This window comes from Microtus oregoni, unplaced genomic scaffold (genome assembly GCF_018167655.1).
Source record: "Microtus oregoni isolate MIOR12 unplaced genomic scaffold, Mior012 000062F_ref0000492, whole genome shotgun sequence".
NCBI classification, from domain to species: Eukaryota; Metazoa; Chordata; class Mammalia; order Rodentia; family Cricetidae; genus Microtus; species Microtus oregoni.
In genome coordinates this window covers 6,358,942-6,379,847 of record NW_024543872.1, presented here as the reverse complement: position 1 = coordinate 6,379,847, position 20,906 = coordinate 6,358,942, and the positions used below count along the sequence as shown (strand labels likewise).

Genomic DNA, 20,906 nt, shown 5'->3' with positions numbered 1-20,906 from the left:
CACCAAAATTTAAGTAAGAAAGTAAGGAAATAAATAAATGATATATGTATGTGTGTATGTTACAGAATGCTGTAGATAATATGAGCCTGTCAAGTAGAAGTTGGTTGAATGCACATGTATCTAAGTACAAATGCTTAAAAGGAGAATGTAGGGTTTCAGATAAAGGATGACTTAAGTTTTTACTCTGTGTGTTTAATTTTATTCAAATTCTATACTTGATTTCTATACTTTAAAATTACAAAATTTTGGAATATGTATTTAGATAGTAATGTTACTATTTCATCTTAATGGAAATCACTATATTCAGACCTAGTTTCTGTATCCTTGTGTAAATATTTTTAGGTCTTGTACAGTGAAACTCTCTCCTCTTACCTCTTAAAATGTGTTATTAAATAGTTCTGTTAGTAATACTTATTGGGTCTTTTCTGTGAGTAGTCCTCTGTTCTTGAGATCGTCACGAGTAAGTACAAAGCTACTTTAGCAGCATATTCTGTTGACTGAGTACTTACTGTGACTTTATGCCATGGCTTTCTGCTCACCTCGTTAATAAGGTAGGTGGATTGTGCCTCTTGTATCTGGTCAAACTCGTTTTCAAGTCCTGATCCTTTCAGTAGAGAACTAGTACTTATATCTGTTTCCTTTGAGGATCTTTATAAGGTGTTACTTGGAAATAAAAGGTATTGTCTCTTCTCCTCACCTATGTATCTTTGTATGCCCTTTGTATTTCTCTAGTTATGTCATTGTGAGCAGATAGAAGTGACAGGAGCTGCTCCCAAATGTAAACTGACTTCATTTTTTTTTTTACTTCAGATTCAGGGATCAGTTTACTTCATAAAAAATCATCAGAAAAGGAAGAATTATGCCAAAGACTTAAAGAACAGTTAGATGCTCTTGAAAAAGAAACTGCATCTAAGCTCTCAGAAATGGATACATTTAACAATCAACTGAAGGTATTTATCTTCTGTTATCTTCATGTCTCTGTAGGGGCTTCTTGTATCACATTTTCTTAATTGACTATGTCATTTCATCTACTAGAATTATATTGTTTTTAATGCTTTCTAAAGTTTAGTAAATATTGTGTCATAAGACTAAATATTTTTTTCAGAGTTTCCAGGTTTGGGTGCTATGTGCTCTTTTTCTTGGCATCTATGCATTTCACAAACAACTGCTTTTGTCAGTCCTTCAGAACCAAAGTCAGCAACAGAATGGGCATGGTGGGTCACACCTGTAAATCCCAGAAACTGGGAGACTGACACAAAAGAATTAGAATTCAAGGTTGTTTCTCGGCAACTTAGAGAGTTTAAGAGCAGCCTGGCTACGTGAGACTCTGTCTCAAAACAGGGAGGAGGGGTAAACATGGAAATTTCAAAATTGCTGTCGGTAGATCCTCTTTTAACACACTAAATTCTTGTTTGTCGCTTCGTACTAATATAATTAACCTTTATGAAACAATAAAATACTTAGGGAAATCTAAAGAAGAATTTGATATTATAAACTTCATATAATTCATGATTCATTGGTTTATTGTTTGCCTCTGTGGCGGAACAGGTGCCCAGCAGACTGTTTTTCTTTTGGGGCAGTGGTGATTGGACACTGGCACCATATGAGTGGAGATAATAAGTGTTAGCTGGTTACTGGAACTGACTGGAATGCTGAGAACCAGACTACTGGTGTCCACTCAAACTGCAGTCTCAGTTCACCCTTTGCTAACTATGCATAAGGTTATGAAAGCACACAGTGTTATATAGTAATTCTTTAAGAAAGCTATTTCTTCATATGGTTTTTATCTTGTTGACTTATTTAGAGTAACATTAGCAACAACTATGGAATAAACAACAGCATGGTGGCTTCAGTTAAGGACAGAAATGGAGGTGAATAATGCTGAGAGTGTACTTTACATAAAGATATGTTCTTTAGAGAAATTAAAATGTGATTGTTTGTCACTGATGGTCAGACAAGCCAGTCAAGTTATCATCCTTAAATTATTTTTTGAATCTGTACATAGTTTAACTGGCCTCTTATCTGCCTTATCTTACAGTGTGGGAATATGGATGACTCTGTTCTTCAGTGCCTTTTGTCTCTGCTAAGCTGTCTCAACAACCTCTTCCTCTTACTTAAGGTTATTTTCTAATATCTAGCTTCCTTTTTCTTTTAGTTATTTTACTGTTTTATTTTTAAACTGTACTATTCTTTGCCTTTATCTGATTATCTTTGTTTGGAATAACATATACAATAAAACCTTTTTTTTCTTTCTGTTTGCTCTAATATCCTTCTGCTGCCTAATTGCCTGTTTGAGTTTAATGCCAGAAGTCAGGAAGGCTACCCACAGTGTCTTCCTTCATGAGGAATCCCGCCAGTTCCCTTACATTATCTCTGTGGATTGGGTTAACCAATGGGGTGGGTTGAGAGAAAACAAAGGAGATGTGAGAGTAAATCAGCTATGTCCTTGAAAATCATTGCTCGAGTTTCGACTTCCTGCTCCCTAGGGCAGGATGGCTTGTGTGTGCCTGCATCCTGATTTTGCATAAGGAAAACTGTAAAGAACCAATAATACGAGGGCATCATTACTTACCAGGCCTTGTGTTCTGACACACACCTGAGGTGTAAGTCATGGGCTTTGCCACTTCTATTACACAGACTGTTCAAAATATTCAATGGTGTCCTTCTTTAATGTAGTGTAAAGAGAGATGATTTATATTAACCACTTGTCCACCCTTATCGATTCTTATTACACCTTCTACTCAGTGCTAGAATGAATGGCAGTAGGCAGTTCGTGTGTCCACAGTAGTCACACCTCAGCGCTTGCTTTTGAAAAGGTAGGGCAGATTTCAAAAGTAGCAGTAGCAAGGTCCCAAATGTTGATCTATCTATAGGATTAGAACATGGCTGACCAGGTTATCTGGTCTTAGAACTTTTGCTACAGATTACATAGAAACATAAGTGTGAATCTCTTCATTGTGAAATGAGGTTCAGTACAGATTTGTGGACTGTACTCACCCGTAGGGTACTGTCTTATTCTTCTGGTTAGCGTTGGTTTTCTACAGGCCAGCAGATTATTTTGTCTTGCTTTACTTTCTTCCTTCTGCTTCTTGCATTCTAGTTTTTCATTGCTTTTTGAAACTTTCATCAGAGACAATTTAGGACACCAAAGGAGTGTGAAGTGTGTAAGTCACTGGATAGTAAACTTGAGTGTAGCTACAGAAAGCTAGAAAAGAAGCCTTTGTAGTGGTGACCAGCACTGAGGATTTCCATTGACTTCCTCTGAGGACTGCACAGAAAGCACCATTTCAGCCGAGTAATAAGCAGAAGCTGGATGCTGTGGATCAGCAATGGATGGGCGTGAAGACTGTTAAATGTGTATGAGCGATTCTGAAGAGAGCAGGAAAGTGTGAGGATGAAGGGTATTACATGAAGGGACAAAGAAAAACTCAAAGGAGACAAGAAAGGATGTGAGGGGAAGAGATGGAGGCTCTGTGTAAATACGTATGATATTTGATAAAGCCCAGTCCCCAAAAAAGTAGATTAAGAAAAAGATCCAGGGGCTAAGGAAATGGCTCAATGGGTTATATGTTTGCCATGAAAAGGGCACGCCCACCTGTAATTCCAGTGCTAGGGAGACTAGGTGGTGGGAGGCCCTGTCTCAGAAAAATAAGGTGACAGCTGTATCAGCTGTACTCCAGAGAACAGGGCAGGCCCATGCTCCAGGAGTAGTCAGCCAACACAGACTGCACTCCATGGTCTTGTTTGCTTGTTTTCTTTCCTTTTAAAAGTGAAAGAGAATATGAAGTTGGGTGGGTAGGAAGGTGGGGGAGGCGGATGAATCCAATCAAAATACATTATATGAAATTCTCAAAGAATAAGTAAAAAGATTATAATAAGGCAAAAAAAAGACATCTGATATTGAACTCAGGCCTATGAATACACACAACATACACACATACACATACTCACACCCTCCAAAATAAGAAGAAAGAAAAGAAAGAAAAAATCCAAAGCATAGATTAAAGGAATTCTTTAAAAAGAATACTTCCACAGATGGGAGGCAAAAATCAGTGAGGAAAGGTACTTGCTACCATGCCTGATGACCCAAATTCAACCCCTAGGACCCGTGTGGTGGGTGAAGGGAACTGGCTCTGACAAGACATTCTCTGGCTTCTACATACACACTGTGGCATGTGTGTGTGTGTATGTATGTGTGTTTGTGTATGTATGTATGTATGTGTGTATGTATGTGTGTGTGTATGTGTATACATGTTTGCACACACACAAATTAAGTAAATAAATGTAATTGTTGACGAAATAATTCTTCCAGTGTAACATATGGGGAAAGATTGGTGCAATTCCAACCTGGTCTACAGAGCAAGTTCCAGGATAGCCAGGGCTGTTATATAGAGAATTCCTGTCTTGAAAATGAAAACAAACAAAAAAAGATCAATACAGTTACATTTGTTGGTAGAAAGCAGGGAGTTTTCGAATATATTGGATCATTGAGAGCATGGAAGGAACAACCACTCCAGGTCAGAAAAAGACAGATGCAAGAGTTCTACTAATTTTGAGATGGGAAGACAAAGGGATTATAGTCTGATGGGGTCTCAGTGAGGTTTCTAGGAAAGAGAGTAGACAGGGGATCAGGAAATTTCAGGATAGAGAAGTCAGCCTTAAGTAGATGCCTTGGTAGGTGGGGGTGGTTGAGTACAAGCTTGGGAGAAGAAAACAATGTGTTGAGCAATGTTAAATACCTATTTCATTCTGGGTCATAAGTTTAAATTGAAGACTACATCTAATTATATGACTTTCCTCCATTAATGTACAGCTGCTTAGATAATGCCCAGAGAAGGCTTGTGAAATAGGCTCATGGCTTCATACAGGCTTGAGATTTTATCAGACATTGGCCGAGATGAAAGGGAAGGGGAGATACAGATCTAAACACGAGAATTATGGTAAGGATGAACTCTGAAATAGGAACTGGATGAGAAACGATCATAGAAGAGAAGGGGCTGATTAAGAAAGAGAATGAGAAAGTTAGCAGAGTAGAGGTCTCCATGAGGCTGAGAACCCTTTAAAGTAACTGTACCAGGTATAAGAAAGGTTGAGAGCTTTTGTGTGAGGAATAGGGTATTTGGTCAGTGATAGATGTTTTTGATGATAATAGAACCCAAGGTATGCAAGTAGAAATGATCCATTAAAAGAGCATTTAAAAGGTCTGATCTCAGAGTTAGGGTTTTATTGGATCATCAATGCAGAGGTCAGATGTGAATAAATGAGAATCAGTGACCAGATGATCAATAGGTGACATGAAGTCGCATGCATACACATACATGCAGACACAGATGAGCCCTCATGTGCTATACAAACGCTTCTGTTCTTGTTCGGGAAAGAGATGCACAGAATCTCTAAAATACCTAGTGTGGTAAAACCTACTGCTAGTGACTCAGAATAGAAACGTGGGAAGTGCTTTCCATAGAGGAAAAGCAAAATCCGCCAACACCACAATTGTTAGTTGTACCCTCCAGGTGGGTGTCAGGTATACCTTGGGAAGATAAGTATATAGCAGGAAGTGTGGGCCCGAAGAACCACTGCAAGGCATGGGGAAGGAACTGGCTTCTTAAATATGTTTATGCTGTGGACTCCTCTAGATCTCATCTCACAATATTTTAAATGAGGGGCTGAGGGTGTAACTTAGGGTTAGAGCAGCTGCCTAGCATGCACTTAGCCCTAGGCCCAATCCCCAGTGTTATATATGTATTTTAAATGTCATCAAATATAAAAGTTCAAGTATATGTGATTCTATGTTTATGAATTCAAGAAGATATAGTGACAGATAATAACATTTTAAGTCATAATAGCAGTAATCTGAAATTATAAGAACATCTTCAGTTTCTGTTTACTAAAACTATACAGGGAAAAAAAATCTTCAGTTTCTGTTAGTGAAAATGTCATAAATGTGAGTAATACCATGGTGATTTGTTGCTTGCATCTGACATTAATGGAATTGTTGGATTTCAATAAAAATTAATTTTGTCCCTAGCCATCCATGTACATGGACTTGTGAACTCTACTACTAATAATCTTAAAACCTTAGAAATGAATTGGCTCTCAGATTACAAGCTATTGCCCTCCAGTGAAGGCAAAGTGGTTTGATGTGCTGTCTTTCTTGAGCACATCAAGAGACCGGGATGATAAGACTTCCCACTTTGATTATGTATTGGTCTCTCTTGATTTTGTTACCTTTTGTACTTACAGATTGGAGGCTTTTGCTAGTGTGAATAGATTTAAGACTGTTGTATCTTACTGTGATGGGTCCCTTTATCATGATATGCTCCTATAAGGGAGGCTTCTTGCCTTAGGACTAGTTTTTCTGCCCATAATCCCAGCCCTGGGAGGCTAAGGCAGAGGACTGCAAGTTCTAGGCCACCCTAGAGTACAGTTTGAATACAGTCTACATGGTAAGAGCCTGTCTCAAAGACACAAAACAAGTGGAGAGGGGGAACTGGAATGATAATCACTTGGCACAGTGCTGGCTATGCAAGCATGAGACTCCACTGAATTTGCTCCCAGCTATCCACACAGAAGTCTGTGATATGGTTAGAAACTCAGTGCAGGAAGTGACAGATGCAATGTGGGCAGGAGGCAGAGACAGGGTTTTCCCTGGGGTTTTTTGGTTAGACTGTTTATCCTAATTGTTGAGCCCCAGGTCTCAGCAAGAGGCCCTGTCTCAGAAACAAGGTAGAGTCATGAGGAAAGATACTTAGAGTTGACTTCAGGCCTGAAAACATATGTATATGCCTATGCTCATGCACACATGTAAACATACATACAACACACACACACACATAATTTTCTCAAGGATGACATTTCCTGATGTATTATTCTAACAGTGCTGGCTTTCTTTTGCCTTGTTGTCATGATATATCTTTTCCCATACTAATTATAGACTGTTAAATATAGCATTGACATTTTATCTTTTAAATAGCATAGTTATAGTTTATAATTTCAGTTTTATATTTAAATTGAGTTAGTGGGTCTTATTGACAAGTTTGGACTGTGAACTGCATTTCTTTTTTTTTTTTGTTATTTATTTTGCCTCATTTATTTTGTGTTTCTTTTTCTTACCTTTCCTTTTTTTTAGTACATCTACATTGACTTCCTTTCTCTCTCTCCCTTCCCCCTTCCTCCATTTCTCCACAGCGTCATTCACATATATAATGTACTTTGAGTACAGTCCCCCACCATTATCCTCATCTTCTTACTCCTCCCACAACACCTTTTCCTTCCTAAAAAGTCCTCCTTGCACATTTTGAAAACCTACTTCATTTGGTTAGGGTTCTACCTGAGCATGGGTAGGGAGTTATTTACTTGAGCTATGACAGCTTAATAATGGCTACACTCACTCTCCCCCAGCAACCATTAATGTTATAGTCCCTTCAGGGACTATAGGGCTAGAAACTGAGGGTTGTTTTTTGTTTTTGTTTTTGTTTTGTTTTTTTTTTTTGTTGTTGAACTCCCCTCCTTCTCTGTAACTAGCTGTACCTTCTACTTTTCTGGTAATTTCTAGAGACTACAATTTGCATACTTGACTTATTTAGCATCAATATTAATTTGTTGCTTGTATATCTGTATACCATGTACATGCCCAGTGCCTGCAGGGATCAGAAGAGTATGTCAGATCCTCTGAGATTGGAGTAACAGATGGTTGTGAGCTACAGTTGTAGGTGCTGGGAATCAAACCCGAGTCTTCTGGAAGAACAGCCTTTACTGCTGAGCCATCTCTCTAGTCCTTTTCCTTAGTTCTTGATGCATGGCCTTGACTTCTGGTATTCTTCAGAATTTTTTTTTTTTGTTGAATCCTATCCAAGCTTTTTATATGAAAAAAATCACAGAAGTAGAAACCTTAATTCAGTTACTGACTGAGCTGGTTCAAAGCGGGACTGGTGTGCTTCTGTGGTGGTTTGGATGAGACTGGCCCTTATAAGTTCATATATTTGAATACTTGGTCATCAGCTGGTAGAACTGTTTGGGAAGGGTTAGGCGGTGTGGCTGTGTTGGAGGAGGTGTGTCAGTGGGGGTGGGCTTGAGGTCTCAAAAGCCTAGATCATTCCCAGTTAGCTCTCTCTCTGCCCCACACTTGTGGATCAGATGTATGTTCTAGCTTATGTATGCTTGCTTGCCTACTCCATGTTCCATAACTCTCTGGAACCATGAGCCCCAACTTACTTTCTAATCCTGAGGTGTCCATGACACATTCAGAGTGTGTCCTCTTCAGGAAGAATTCCAGCTCATCTACCCCAACCCTTTACAGCAGTAGGTGCTCTCCTTAGCTCGATAGCCACTGCTTTTTCTCAGCTTCTCAGATGGCTGAGTGCCTGGAAGGAGAGAGTGCTGGGTGTCGGGTGGACATCCGTCACCTCCCTCAGTGTTTCTCTCTCTGGCCTCCTGACTTCTCTGGCGCATGCCAGTGTTTCAGAACTTGTAAATGAGCAGTTTTTATGTCGTATTCAGCGTCCTGGTTCTTTTTGGAGCCACAAGAATTACTCAGCTTTTGCTGGGAGAGGTCCCAGTTAATAGACTTTTTGTCCATTGGAAGAAGGCCCATTTCAAGGACTCAGGGCCTGAAATAAAACCTTCTTGGAATGTTACTGCAGCTCAATCTTAAAGGATAAATTGGAGGACCAGTGTACACAGGCTATGATGTGACATTAATTTGAAAGCTCTTTATACCCTCTCAAAATGTGGCAGTCTCCTTAGTCCTGGCCCTTGCCACCAAAAGCTAATATTTATTGAGAATCTAACTATGTAGCTTGCAAAACTATAACCACTTTACCTGAATTAATTCATTTACCCTCCCAGCAGCTCTGTAAGACACATTCAGGAAACTATAAAACTTGGCTGAGATAATACAAGCCATTATTGACAGAGCCTGACTCTAACTTTCATGGACTTCCCATAGAGCCATGCTTCTTAATACTGAGTCACCCTGCTTCTGCTTGTAGTGACCATATCTTTGCTCTCCAGTAGAATGTAGAGGCAACAATACCAATCACAGCCATGGAGGCTGAGCGCTGTGTGAGGCTTCACCTGAACACAGCATTTATGCTGTTGCTGTGTAAGTCCCAGACACTTGGACAGTCTCAGTCACCACACTACCCCTAGGCCAGACCTCCATTTACCTCTGACATGCTTGTTCCTGAAAATATATAGATTGGCCTAGCTTGGTATGGAGTTTTGTGACCAGGAGGGTGAGGGGGACACACTTTTTAGAAGACTAAAATGTAGTCAAATATTTTCCAGTTCCCTCCTTTGCTCTTAAATTTCTTTTGATTATTTTAGGGTTTTTTTCCCTTCTCTTTCTCTGTTTCTTTTGTTTGTTTTGTTTTATTGTTTGATTGGTTGTTATTAGTTTTCTCTTTCCTTCAGTCCCCCTCCCCCACTCTTGTTTAGTATTCTGTAGATTCCAAGGGGAAAAAGCCAATTCAAAATGGTGGCTATTGAAAGAATACAAGGCTGAATCAGAATAGATTGCTGGAAAGGCAATCCCTACGTTGAGCAATGGAGCTAAAGACCAGGTCCCCCTCGTCCTTTTCCCCACCTCTGTCTACAATCTCACCTCTCTGTTTAAGGTCACTCCTGGTTTCACTTGATAGTAAAGGAGCCAGATTTAGTTTATCTCAGTTTAATGAGCCAGAGAAGTTTCTCTTTATAACACCTAATCATTTAGACCAAGAATAAATGATTGCTTCTGAATGGAAATACAGGGAACAGTGAGACCTGCCAAAACCACACGTACAAATTCATTGTGTATATTTGTGCCCAGTGCTGAGCAGGTGAACACAGAGATCCCTGAGTTACCCAGCCGGACCAGAGTACTAGGCAAGTTTCAGGCAGAGAGATAGTCTATCTCAGTAAACAAGGAATTTGGTGGTACCTGAGATGGTGGTACTCAAGGCTGACCTTTGATCTTGACCTCTGACCTACACACACACACACACACACCACAAAATTTTTCTTTAAATGTTATTACAAGCAAATTGTTTTCCATATTTTAATTAATTTCATTTTCTATTGAAAATAACACTTCAAAGAACTGGTTTATTAAATAGTCTTTGTCCTTTATAGATGAACTGATGTGGAAATAGGTGAATTTAGCATGTGTTTGTCTTAATAGGTGCATGAAGTACTTACAGTATTCAAGATTTTATATCATTTAAATAGATATTTTTTAAATATTTAAATCTTTTAAATTTAATTATACTTGTCTTAGTAATTTGTTTTAAATGCAAATGCTATATTATTAAATATGATTAAAATACTTAAGTATTGACTTATTTATATTTTATCCTTAGGAACTGAGAGAAAGCTATAATACACAGCAGCTAGCCCTCGAACAACTTCATAAAATCAAACGTGACAAATTGAAGGAAATTGAAAGAAAAAGATTAGAGCAAATACAGAAAAAGAAGCTAGAAGATGAGGCTGCAAGGTAACTAATATAACTGGTGAATATATTGTGCTATATTGCTATTAAAATTCTGCCAGGCTATGGTAGTGCACACCTTTAATCCCAGCATTGGGAGGCAGAGGCAGGCAGATCTCTGTGAGTTCGAGGCCAGCCTGGTCTACAGCCAGGGTTACACAGAGAAACATTGCCTAAAAAACGAAAAAAAAAAAAAAAAAGCAAAGAAATCTAGCTTTGTTTCTCATTGCTTTATTTATGAAAATTTAAAGGGAATTAAAGGATTATTTTTAGATACTAATCAGATTCTAAAATTTTATAAATTCAATTCTTCTTTTAGTTATTAAGTGCTCATTTTTAACCAATTTTATGGCTTGTCAGTGAATGCTAAGAACGTGCACTCAGACCTGGACAGGATTCCTGGTCTCTGTTTCCTATCTGAGGGACCCTGGTTAACAGACTGTTTTTCTAAATCTCAGTTTCTTCTTTTGTAAAAAAGATGAAGACCTCGGAGATATTGTAGGCATTAAATGGTGTAGCTGGGACTGCATCTTGTACATTGCACATGATGAACTCTCATTAGTTCTCCCTCTCCAGTAGATCCGTCTGTTCTCTGAAAGATCACTTAAAAACATGGAGTGATTTTACTTTCTGACTCTATGCCGTGTGGCTGCTGCACTTCTCTTAATGACACTGAGATGCTCCGATCGTCCCCACGTAGAGCAGGGGAGGGAGAAGGCTGGGACCTCTGAAGCACAGACCTTTCCCTCAGAAACAGTGTGTGGATTGTTTGGCTTTTTGCTTTTTGTCTTTTGTCTGTAAAATCCTTTGTTTCTCCCAAGTTCTCCTGTGTTAGAAATTAGTATGACTGGTAAACAAGTATTAATGAGCCAGCATTTCTCAGAACTAATATATATTATATAGTTCTCTCACGTCTATTTTTATGACCTCCATTCAAAGAAAGAGTTGCCACTACTATATTTAGTATCTTCCCTTAGCCTCAGCACTGTCAGAATAGCAGAAATTATGGCCAGATGAATCTCTGTGATTGTATAACATTATACCCAATCAAAATGGGAACTTTGGTTTATTTTGAGGCTTACTATTTGGCTTATTTCAGCTTTAGTTGGTGAAGAAATTTGGAGATTCCGTGTAATTTTAAAAATGGAAGGCTCTTAAAATACTTTAAATCTCATACTCCTGTTCATTATCCTGATACACAGATTTCACCAAAGTTGTGCAAAACTTCTAGAGGAAGCATGTTGTGATTGGATGGAGGTTAAAGGGTTTGAAAAACATTGAAAGAAAACTAGGCCCAGGGGTCTCTCTGTCTACAGCCTCTGCTAGTCTTGATAATGCTAAGGCCACAAGGAGTAGTTGTGAAGAATCCAGACAGGAAGAAGTTTTATATTTGCTGAATGGATCTCATTCTGTTTTTTTCTTGGGTTTAGAGGGAATTTGAGGTCTGGAGAATTGTCAGGTGTACTCTCCAGCTCACCTTAGTTGGAAGTTTCTCTTTGGCTGACTATTTTCCCTTCAGCCCTCAGCCCCCCCTTTCCCTCCCTCAGCCCCCTTCTCCATCCCTCAGCCCCCCTTTTCCTTCTCTCAGCTCCCTTTCCCATCCATTATCCCCCCTTTCTCATCCCTCAGCCCCTCTTTTCCTTCCCTCAGCCCCCCTTTTCCCTCCGTCAGCCTCCCTTTTCGCATTACTCAGCCCCCCTTTTCGCATCTATCAACCCCCCACTTCCCCCTCAGCCCCCTTTTCCCTCCCTCAACTCATCTTTCCCTCCCTCAGCCCCCCTTTTACTATCCCTAAACCCCTATTTCCTCCCTCAACCTCCTTTTTCCTCAGCCCATCTTTTCCCGTCTGTCAACATCTCTTGCTAGTTCTCCAGCGAGTGGATACCAGATCATCCAGCATGTGTGTTAGTTTGTTTTGGTTTTTGTGTACCACATATTTGGACACTGTGTAAACTCTTTATTTGTCTTATTTAAAGGAAAGCAAAGCAAGGAAAAGAAAACTTATGGAGGGAAAGTATTAAAAAGGAAGAAGAAGAAAAACAAAAGCGACTTCAAGAAGAAAAGTCACAGCAGAAAACTCAAGAAGAGGAGCGAAAAACTGAGGCCAAACAAAGTAAGGATGAAGGTAGATCTGCTGAGAGCAACCGAGTGACAGTGACAGATGGAAGATGCTCATCTTTAGGCTAGGAAAGCCTTTTCAACTAGATGTAGGTGGGACTGACCGGGAGTAGACTCCATAACAAGACAAAGACTTTGACTGGCTTGAAAGATCTGCTGCAGTGTTCAGAATCGACATCATCAGGAAGATTTTACTTTACTAACCAGTATGGTTTAGCCACTTATTTAAGGGAAACACAATAAAATTTTAAGCCTTTCACATCAAACTTTTCTCAGAAGGCAGGCTTTTTTTATACAGCTTGGAGTCCATTCTTATCATAGTTCAGTAGTATGCCTACTTCTAGATGAGTAAGCACTGAGATTCATAATAGTAATACAGTGTGTTCAAACTTCTTAACAAAATATTTTGAATTTATCAAGTCCAATTCATTTGTGAGTCCTTCTATTTTCCCTTTAGAGCAAACTAGTAGATCTATAGATGTTTCTTCATCTAATCCTGTTTCCTCACTGGTCTCGTTTGCAGCTTCCTTGTGTACACTGCTTCTCTGTGATCTCACCTCCACTGCTCTAGCCATGTCTCATCCCCTGCTTAGATGCTTTCCCTGTACACAGCTTGATCTGGCCGATTCCCACACCTTCCCCTAGATCCATGTGCGCATCTCAGCCTATGAGGTGTCGCTTGGTTTAGCACCTCCTACTTCACTTAAGATGAACATTCTTTGCTTTACATTGACTCTGTGACTAGTCAAGATTTAAACCCTAACAAGTCTGAGGCAAGCAGATTCTCATTATACTGTTCAATGCTCATTTTTTTTTCTTGTAGATTTTAAGAGGCTCTTTGTTGAGTCATAGTACTCAAAAATAGTACCAAATGATGGGAATTATCTTTTCCTCAGGTGAGACAGCTAGTGCTTTGGTGAATTATAGAGCATTGTACCCATTTGAAGCAAGGAACCATGATGAGATGAGTTTTAATTCTGGGGATGTCATTCAGGTAAGAAATGAAGCCTTTCCCACTCATGAGTAAGCTAATTATAGTACGTTATGCTATGCTTCTATAATATTAACTTTGATTTTTACAGACCTCTAAAAATATTTTTAAACATGATCTCACTTAGTCCTTGCAGCATCTCTTGGAGCCACACAGGGTAGTTATTACTACCAAACATGAAAACTTACACTCAGACGTATTCTGACTGTCAGCATTGCGGTGGCAAAGGGGAATGGAAGTTTGTCTTTGGTCCTCAGCCCAGTGTTCTCCCTGTGCTATCAGTTCCCATGAGAAAAGCAGCACCACCTGCAGTGTTTTAATAAAGGAGCAGCAGAGTTTGAGAGGCCGCATATCCTCTTGCGGCTGTTAAAAGAGATGGCATTAAGTTCTGCAGTCCTGACTGAATTTGTTCCAAGGAACAAGTGGTCTTTGTTGTATTATCGTAACCCATGTGAGATAGATGAGTAAGAAAATAGAGAATCGTGTTGATAAAGGTAATATGATTTATTGGAAAAGCACAGACTTTAAAATTCACAGACTCAGATTTTAGTCTCTGAGTGATATCAAGATAATACTCAATAAGCTATTGTTAAAAAAGTTAAATATGCATCCACTATGACCCAGTCATTCTACTCTTAAGTATCTACCTCAGAGAATAGAAAGCACATGTCCTCGTGAATCCAGGTGTCCATAGCATACTTATTTATAATAGCTAAACACTTGAAACAACTCAGATGTCCATCAGCAGGAAAGTGTAACATGAGGGCCTGCCCAGTTCCCACAGCTGGTAAAGCCCAAAGAAAATCACACAGAGGTCTCCATAAGTTATAAACTGATTGGCCCATTAGCTCAGGTTTCGTATTAGCTCTTATAACTTATATAGCCCATTATTCTTATCTATGTTAGTCACATGGCTCAGTACCTTTTTCAGTGGGGCAGGTCACATCTTGCTTCTTAGGTGGTTGAGACAGGACTGCAGAATGAGCTTCCTTCTTCCCAGAATACTCCTGTTCTCATTGCCCCACCTCTACTTTCTGTCTGGTTGTCCCGCCTATACTCCCTGCCTGGCTACTGGCCAATCAGCATTTATTTAAACATAATTGGCAGAATACAATTGTCCCTCACCAGAAAAGCATGAACAGAGTATGATATATTCAAATAACTACCAATAAAGAGGAATGGCACTCATATTCCAACATGGATGGATGTAAACAGAGACTGCTTACATTGTCCAGCCACCCAGACCAAAATAATCACACAGAAACTACATTAATTATAACAGTGTTTGACCAATGATTCAGGCCTATTCCTAGCTAACTCTTACATTTTAAGGTGATAAAACATATTCATAGCATACAGAGGGAAATCCTACATCAGATGGATCAAAAAACAGTTTATTTACACGTAAGGAAGCAAACAAAAAAAGAAAAATACTACACGAGTTTATTCGTTGAAAATGCAAAGTAATGTTTAGAGACATAAAGCGGGCCAGTGTTTCCCAGGAGGGATGGTGAGGAAGCAGAACTTAGGGTGAAGCAAGAAGAAACTGGGGTGATGGGTACCTTATAATCTTGAAATGCATATAAATATGCCAAAACATTACATTAACACCTTTAATATAAAATTTATGTTAATCACATCTCCAAAAAGTTGTTTTTAAAAATTGTGAAGGAAAGGAAGGAGCCAGTAGAAGTAGGTGGAACACGGGGAGGTGGACATGAGTTAGAATGCAGCAGATGACATCTATGCATGGCAATGCCATGGTACAACCCACTTCTTTGTATGTTAACTTTAAAAATGAATTTTAAAATCCTAGTAGATCCTGCATGTTTTGATGAATGTAACATTGTCAGCAGAAAAGTATGCTGTAGAAAGGTTTAGAAAATAAGAGGTGAGAGACGGTTGGCTACACTGAAGTCAGCAAGTGTGTGCTATGTGGAGTTGATGAGCACTCAGACAGCTGAAGAGATGCAGTAACATAGTGATGCTGATTATGACAGACTTAGCAGAAATGCATGTACATAAATAATACAGTATGGTCATGTTGATTATAACAGTTTCAATGGGAGAGCACTGCTTGGGCCAGAGCACTTTAACCAAATCTGATTGTGAGTAACAATTATCATGGTTGATGTTATACAACAAACAAACAAAACAAAACAAAACAAAACAAAACAAAACAAAACAAAAGGCTGCTATTGCTTATGGAGGATGGAATTTTAAAAAAAAGAAAGAACTGTTTAGTGGCAAAGTCAACAGTTTGGCTATCGACATAGTATAGAGATAAGAGACACAGACTTGTTCAGGGGCTTATGTCTTTGATGGTAAGAATAACAGCAAGCGAAGCTGGTGCCGAAAACAAAGAAGGAAGAAGCTTCTGCCAAAAGCCATCCATGGCCTCAAAAAGAAAATCTGCATTTCACGCACCTTCCAGGGCCTAAGACCCTGCGGCTCTGGAGAGGGTCCAAATACCTTTGAAAGAGTGCACCCAGGAGAAACAAGCTTGATCGCTATGCCATCGTCAGATCCCCTCCCCCAACCACAGACTCAGCTGTGAAGAAGACAAGACAACTGGTGTTCATTGTGGATGTCAAGGCCAACAAGCACCGCATCAAACCAACTGTGAAAAAACTCTGTGACATTGATGTGGCCAAAGTCAGTATCCTCATAAGGCTTGATGGCGAGAAGGTCTGTGTCCAGCTGGCTCTGCATTGTGAGGCTCTGGATGTGTCAGCAGAATTGGGGTCATCTAAACTGAGTCCAGCTGGCTAACTCGAAATACACTTTTTTTCTACAATTAAAAGAAAAGAAGAGGAGGAATAGCAGCTTGGAGAATGTAGCCTAGGACCAGGGAGAGGGGCTCAATCTTAGACTTGAGTTTGATGGTCCCAGTGGATGATCTTGTGCTAGAAGTTGAAAGTGTATTAATCTCCTTTGGAAAAGAAGTCTCTCTTGAGAGAAGAGCTTTGGGACTCTATTCTGTAAGAGCACTGGCCAAACTCTGGGAGCAAGTGGGCCTGTTCAGGAAGTGCACAGCATGAGGCAAGGAAACCAGGCTTACACTCAGGTTCCATATGTGTTGAAGGTAGTAACCAGAAAGAAGTGCAAGAGACATGGTGAGATGGGAGGCCACTATACTACAGGGGAAAAAAGTGTTTGAGGGAAAAAAAGAAAATTGGTTTTTATCACTTAGAAAATAGTACCCACAGGTTTTCCAGTTCAGCTAAGCCCCAAAAGTGACTAACTGTAGGATATTGAATGTTTGCAGGACAGGAAATGTAATCAGCAAAATACTGTATAACTCAGATGTGAGAGATTGACATAGATATAACATAAATGTTAATTATACTTCAATAAAAACTATATAACAATACAGAAAGAGTAAGAAAGCACAGTGAAAGAGAGGTGAATCTTTATATTTTTTTGTAACCAAAACCCAATAGATAATGTCTAAAGACAGAAAACAAATCTGAGAAGCAGCACTGTAAATAGTATTTGCAGCTGGGCCTGATGCTCAGAACTGTGACCCCAGCACATGTGAGGCCAGGACAGGAGGATCGCCACAAGTTTAAGGCCAACCAAGAGTTCTGGTTACACACACACACACACACACACACACACACACACACACACCTTTAATCTCAACACTTGGGAGGCAGAGACAGGTGGAGATAGATAGATGGATAGGTAGATAGAGACAGATGGAGATAGATGATAGATAGATAGATAGATAGATATAGATGGATGGATGGATGGACGGATAGACAGATAGATGGATGGAGAGAGAGATTAGATAGAGAGTAGAGGAAAAGTTTTTCCAATGTAAACTGTATATGATGATGCTTTTGTTGTAACTTATTTTCATATATTAACCTTGTGTTAATTTTGTTGTTGTTGTTGTTGTTGTTGTTGAGACGGTGTTTCACTATGTAACTCTAGCTGACATGGAACTTACTCTCTATCCCAGGCTGGCCTCAAACTCATAGAGATCCACCTGCCTTTGCCTCCTGAGTGTTAGAATGAAAGGCGTGTGCCACCACACCTGGCCTCATATTTTAACTTTGATTAAAATTTTAAAAACTAATTTGTCCATGTCAAGAAATAGTAACCTAAAAATTTGTAGGAAATACCTTTTTATTTCAGATGGACTTAATTCTTAATCTGAGAGTAAGCACTAAACCTTTTTTTTTCTTCTATAGGTTGATGAAAAAACCGTAGGAGAGCCTGGTTGGCTTTATGGCAGCTTTCGGGGAAAGTTTGGCTGGTTTCCATGCAACTATGTAGAAAAATTGCCATCCAGTGAAAAAGCTCCGTCTCCTAAGAAGGCCTTACTTCCTCCTACAGGATCTCTCTCTGCTACCTCAGCTTCTTCCCAGTGAGTTGTGAGCTGACAATGGGATTCATACAGCTCTGCAGTGCGTGAATACTAATGCATAGCTGTGTCAACCTGATTCTTGATCATGGTTTTAATCTGGGCTGGCTCTGCCAACAGTGCCTTTTGTTCCCATTTTCATCCTGAAATAGGAAATGACCTCGTAGTGCATAATTTCTTTTTATCTACAAATTCTGTTTAAACACAGTGTATATTAGACACATGGGTAAACTGGTAGTGCTTCACTAGGGTCTAACCAACTAAGTATACTCATATTGAAGTTTTACATTTGCAGACCACTTTGTTCAACTCAACCAGCATCAGTGACTGATTATCAAAATGTATCTTTCTCAAACCTTACTGTTAACACGTCATGGCAAAAAAAGTCAGCTTTTACTCGCACCGTGTCCCCTGGATCCGTGTCCCCCATTCATGGACAGGTATGTTATCTGTAGTTCTGTGTATTTTATTCTTGTCTTTGCTCTGGATTCCGTACATAGACATCCATATTTCCCTCACTTAAACAGAGCCTGTAGCATTCAGTTACATTCTCAGTGTTTGCTCAATAATTCAGTTCCATGAGGATTGGACTGGGGAGGGGCATTGCTTTTTCTTGGCTGGGAACCTTGGTACTTTGGTATATATACTTTGACACATTAGTATTACTAAAAAGACATGGTGGACTTCATCACAGTAAAGCCTGAAATACAAATTTCATCTTCCCTTAGAACTCCTTACTACATGGTTATAATTTCCAGCATTTTATTATGTGCTAAAAATTCAAGAAAAACGTAAGTTAACTAAAATTCTCTATTAAGTAGTTATAACCTAATAAAGGAATCATTTTCATGCACATGGCTGTGAAGCATGAGAAATGTTATAATAAATGTGTGTGCAAAGTTCTGAGGCTTGGAGATGAGAGGGCATCTCAGCTGATCTTTGAGGATTAGTACATGCTTCTTGAAGGGAAGGTGTCCAAGTTGGACCCTCAAACAGAAGTAAGGCTTCACTAAACCTAGAAGTTTCTCTAGTGAAAGAGCATTGTGAGGAAGGTCACTGAGGTACATAAGTTAGAGGTATTGGAAGAAATGAAACTTGTGCATAGTGTAGTTAGATTACACAACTCTTGAGGAAAGGGTGAAGAAGTCAGGTTGATCCAGGCATCGTGTTGGTGTATACCACCAGCACTTAGGAGGCTGAACTTGAAGGACTGAGATTCTCAAGCCAGCCGTGGCTACATAAAGCATTTAAGTCTAGCCTGAGCTATATAACCAAGACTTTGTCTCAATCAGTAAAATATCAGCCTACAAGTAACATTTTAAGATAAGCAGTTAGAGAGGTTAGGGGTTTAATAAAGTAGGCAATCCAGTACTAGACAACTTGGCAGTGAAAAAAACAAAGTTTTTGAGAGAAGCTTACACTTTTAACACTGTGACCAGGTTGATGGCTCAGTGGGTAAACAGTGACCTGCATCTGGGAAAGCTTGCTGCAGTGACATGCCCTTACTGCTGTGGGAGGTGGGAGGAGGAAAGGAATCAGCCTGGGAGGGACTCATGTTATTGCTTGTGGGAAGTGAGAAGGCAGTGAGCATGGTGTGAGGGAAGGGAAGGGGTCCTGGTTGTTAAGAGGGAATAGCAAGGGAGATGCTAAGCATGATCAGGTCTCTAGTCCTTGGGCAACAGGGTTACCAACAGCAGTTAGAAGCCATTGGAAGCTGGAAGACTGGGGATCAGTGTCATTTTAAGTTTATAGACTGACCAGGTTAATATGCTCTCTGTTATATGCTAGGAATCACAAATCGTGGTTACCATGATCCGTTGTTAACTTTTGGTTGCTTTTTGTCCTAGGGGCAGGCTGTAGAAAACCTGAAAGCTCAGGCCCTTTGTTCTTGGACGGCAAAGAAAGAGAACCACTTGAACTTCTCAAAGCATGACGTCATTACTGTCCTGGAGCAGCAGGAAAATTGGTGGTTTGGGGAGGTACATGGAGGAAGAGGATGGTTCCCCAAATCTTACGTCAAGATCATTCCTGGGAGTGAAGTAAAGCGAGAGTAAGCACCTCCGTGTGTTACGTGCAGTGTGGGTGGTGGTGTCTTCTCCACATAACCAGAGGGTGATTCCTAGCATGGAAGAAACTGCTTCACATGTTGTGTCTGCGTTAGCATCTTTCACTTTAACCATTTCAAATTTGTGAAGGTTTCAAAACACTCAATTTCTAGACTTTTGTTTTCTTTTTATTGTAAGACCAGTTAGAAAAATTACTTTTCATTTCACTTGAAGCATTTCTCCACTGTTTACTGAAATTTTTCAATATTTAAAGGATTCTTTACTGGGGTCATGGCTGAACCTCTAGGGCTCTTTAAGCATAACCTCCCTATTGTTCATAGCATATGTTTTCATAGTTACTGACTTTTTTGACCAATATTCCTAATTAAGTCATCAGCTCATGAAGCTATAATCTGTTGTCTCTTTTGATCCATTTTTTTGTATCTACTATAATACTAATACATAGTAGCCACTGAGTCATCTTAGCTAATTGAATGAGGACAGGAGAGCATGAGTGAGCAAAAGAATGAAATCACAAATATGCAAAACCCAAAAAATAACTCGACTGAAATCTTAAGTCTGTGGAGATGTCAGATTGCCAGCTGGCTCTAACTCGGCAGTAGGCACAGATGTTAGCTGTGGGTAACTGTCCCCTGTGTCGAGCTTATGTCCTAGTTGCACTGTTTTCACCAGCCTGTATTATCTTCCAATTTCTGATTAAATGAAAGAATTAAATAGACAAATTAAGCTCTTTGGTGCTGCATGTCTGCTTGTCAGTATTTAGTTCAGATGTAGAAATGAGCTGCTCGGGTTGACTGGAATTTTGGATGGATGAAGTATAGAAATCACAATACATGCCTAGCATCTCTATGAGAGACCCTTTATAGCAATGATTGTATTATTCTATAA

General features: G+C 39.6%; 1 protein-coding gene across 4 annotated transcripts in view; it reads left to right on the top strand.

Annotated features, from left to right (window-relative positions):
• LOC121439548 (intersectin-2) overlaps positions 1–20,906 on the top strand; it is a 111,309-nt gene that overhangs the window by 45,117 nt on the left and 45,286 nt on the right. For 3 of the 4 annotated variants that reach the window (XM_041640053.1, XM_041640052.1, XM_041640055.1), the window contains exons 16-23: positions 811–950; positions 2,039–2,119; positions 10,341–10,477; positions 12,448–12,584; positions 13,486–13,583; positions 17,780–17,955; positions 18,248–18,392; positions 19,800–20,002. In XM_041640053.1, coding sequence (XP_041495987.1) covers positions 811–950; positions 2,039–2,119; positions 10,341–10,477; positions 12,448–12,584; positions 13,486–13,583; positions 17,780–17,955; positions 18,248–18,392; positions 19,800–20,002 — 1,117 coding nt within the window. The remainder of the gene's footprint in view (positions 1–810; positions 951–2,038; positions 2,120–10,340; positions 10,478–12,447; positions 12,585–13,485; positions 13,584–17,779; positions 17,956–18,247; positions 18,393–19,799; positions 20,003–20,906) is intronic. The other variant, XM_041640054.1, reaches the window with a different exon arrangement.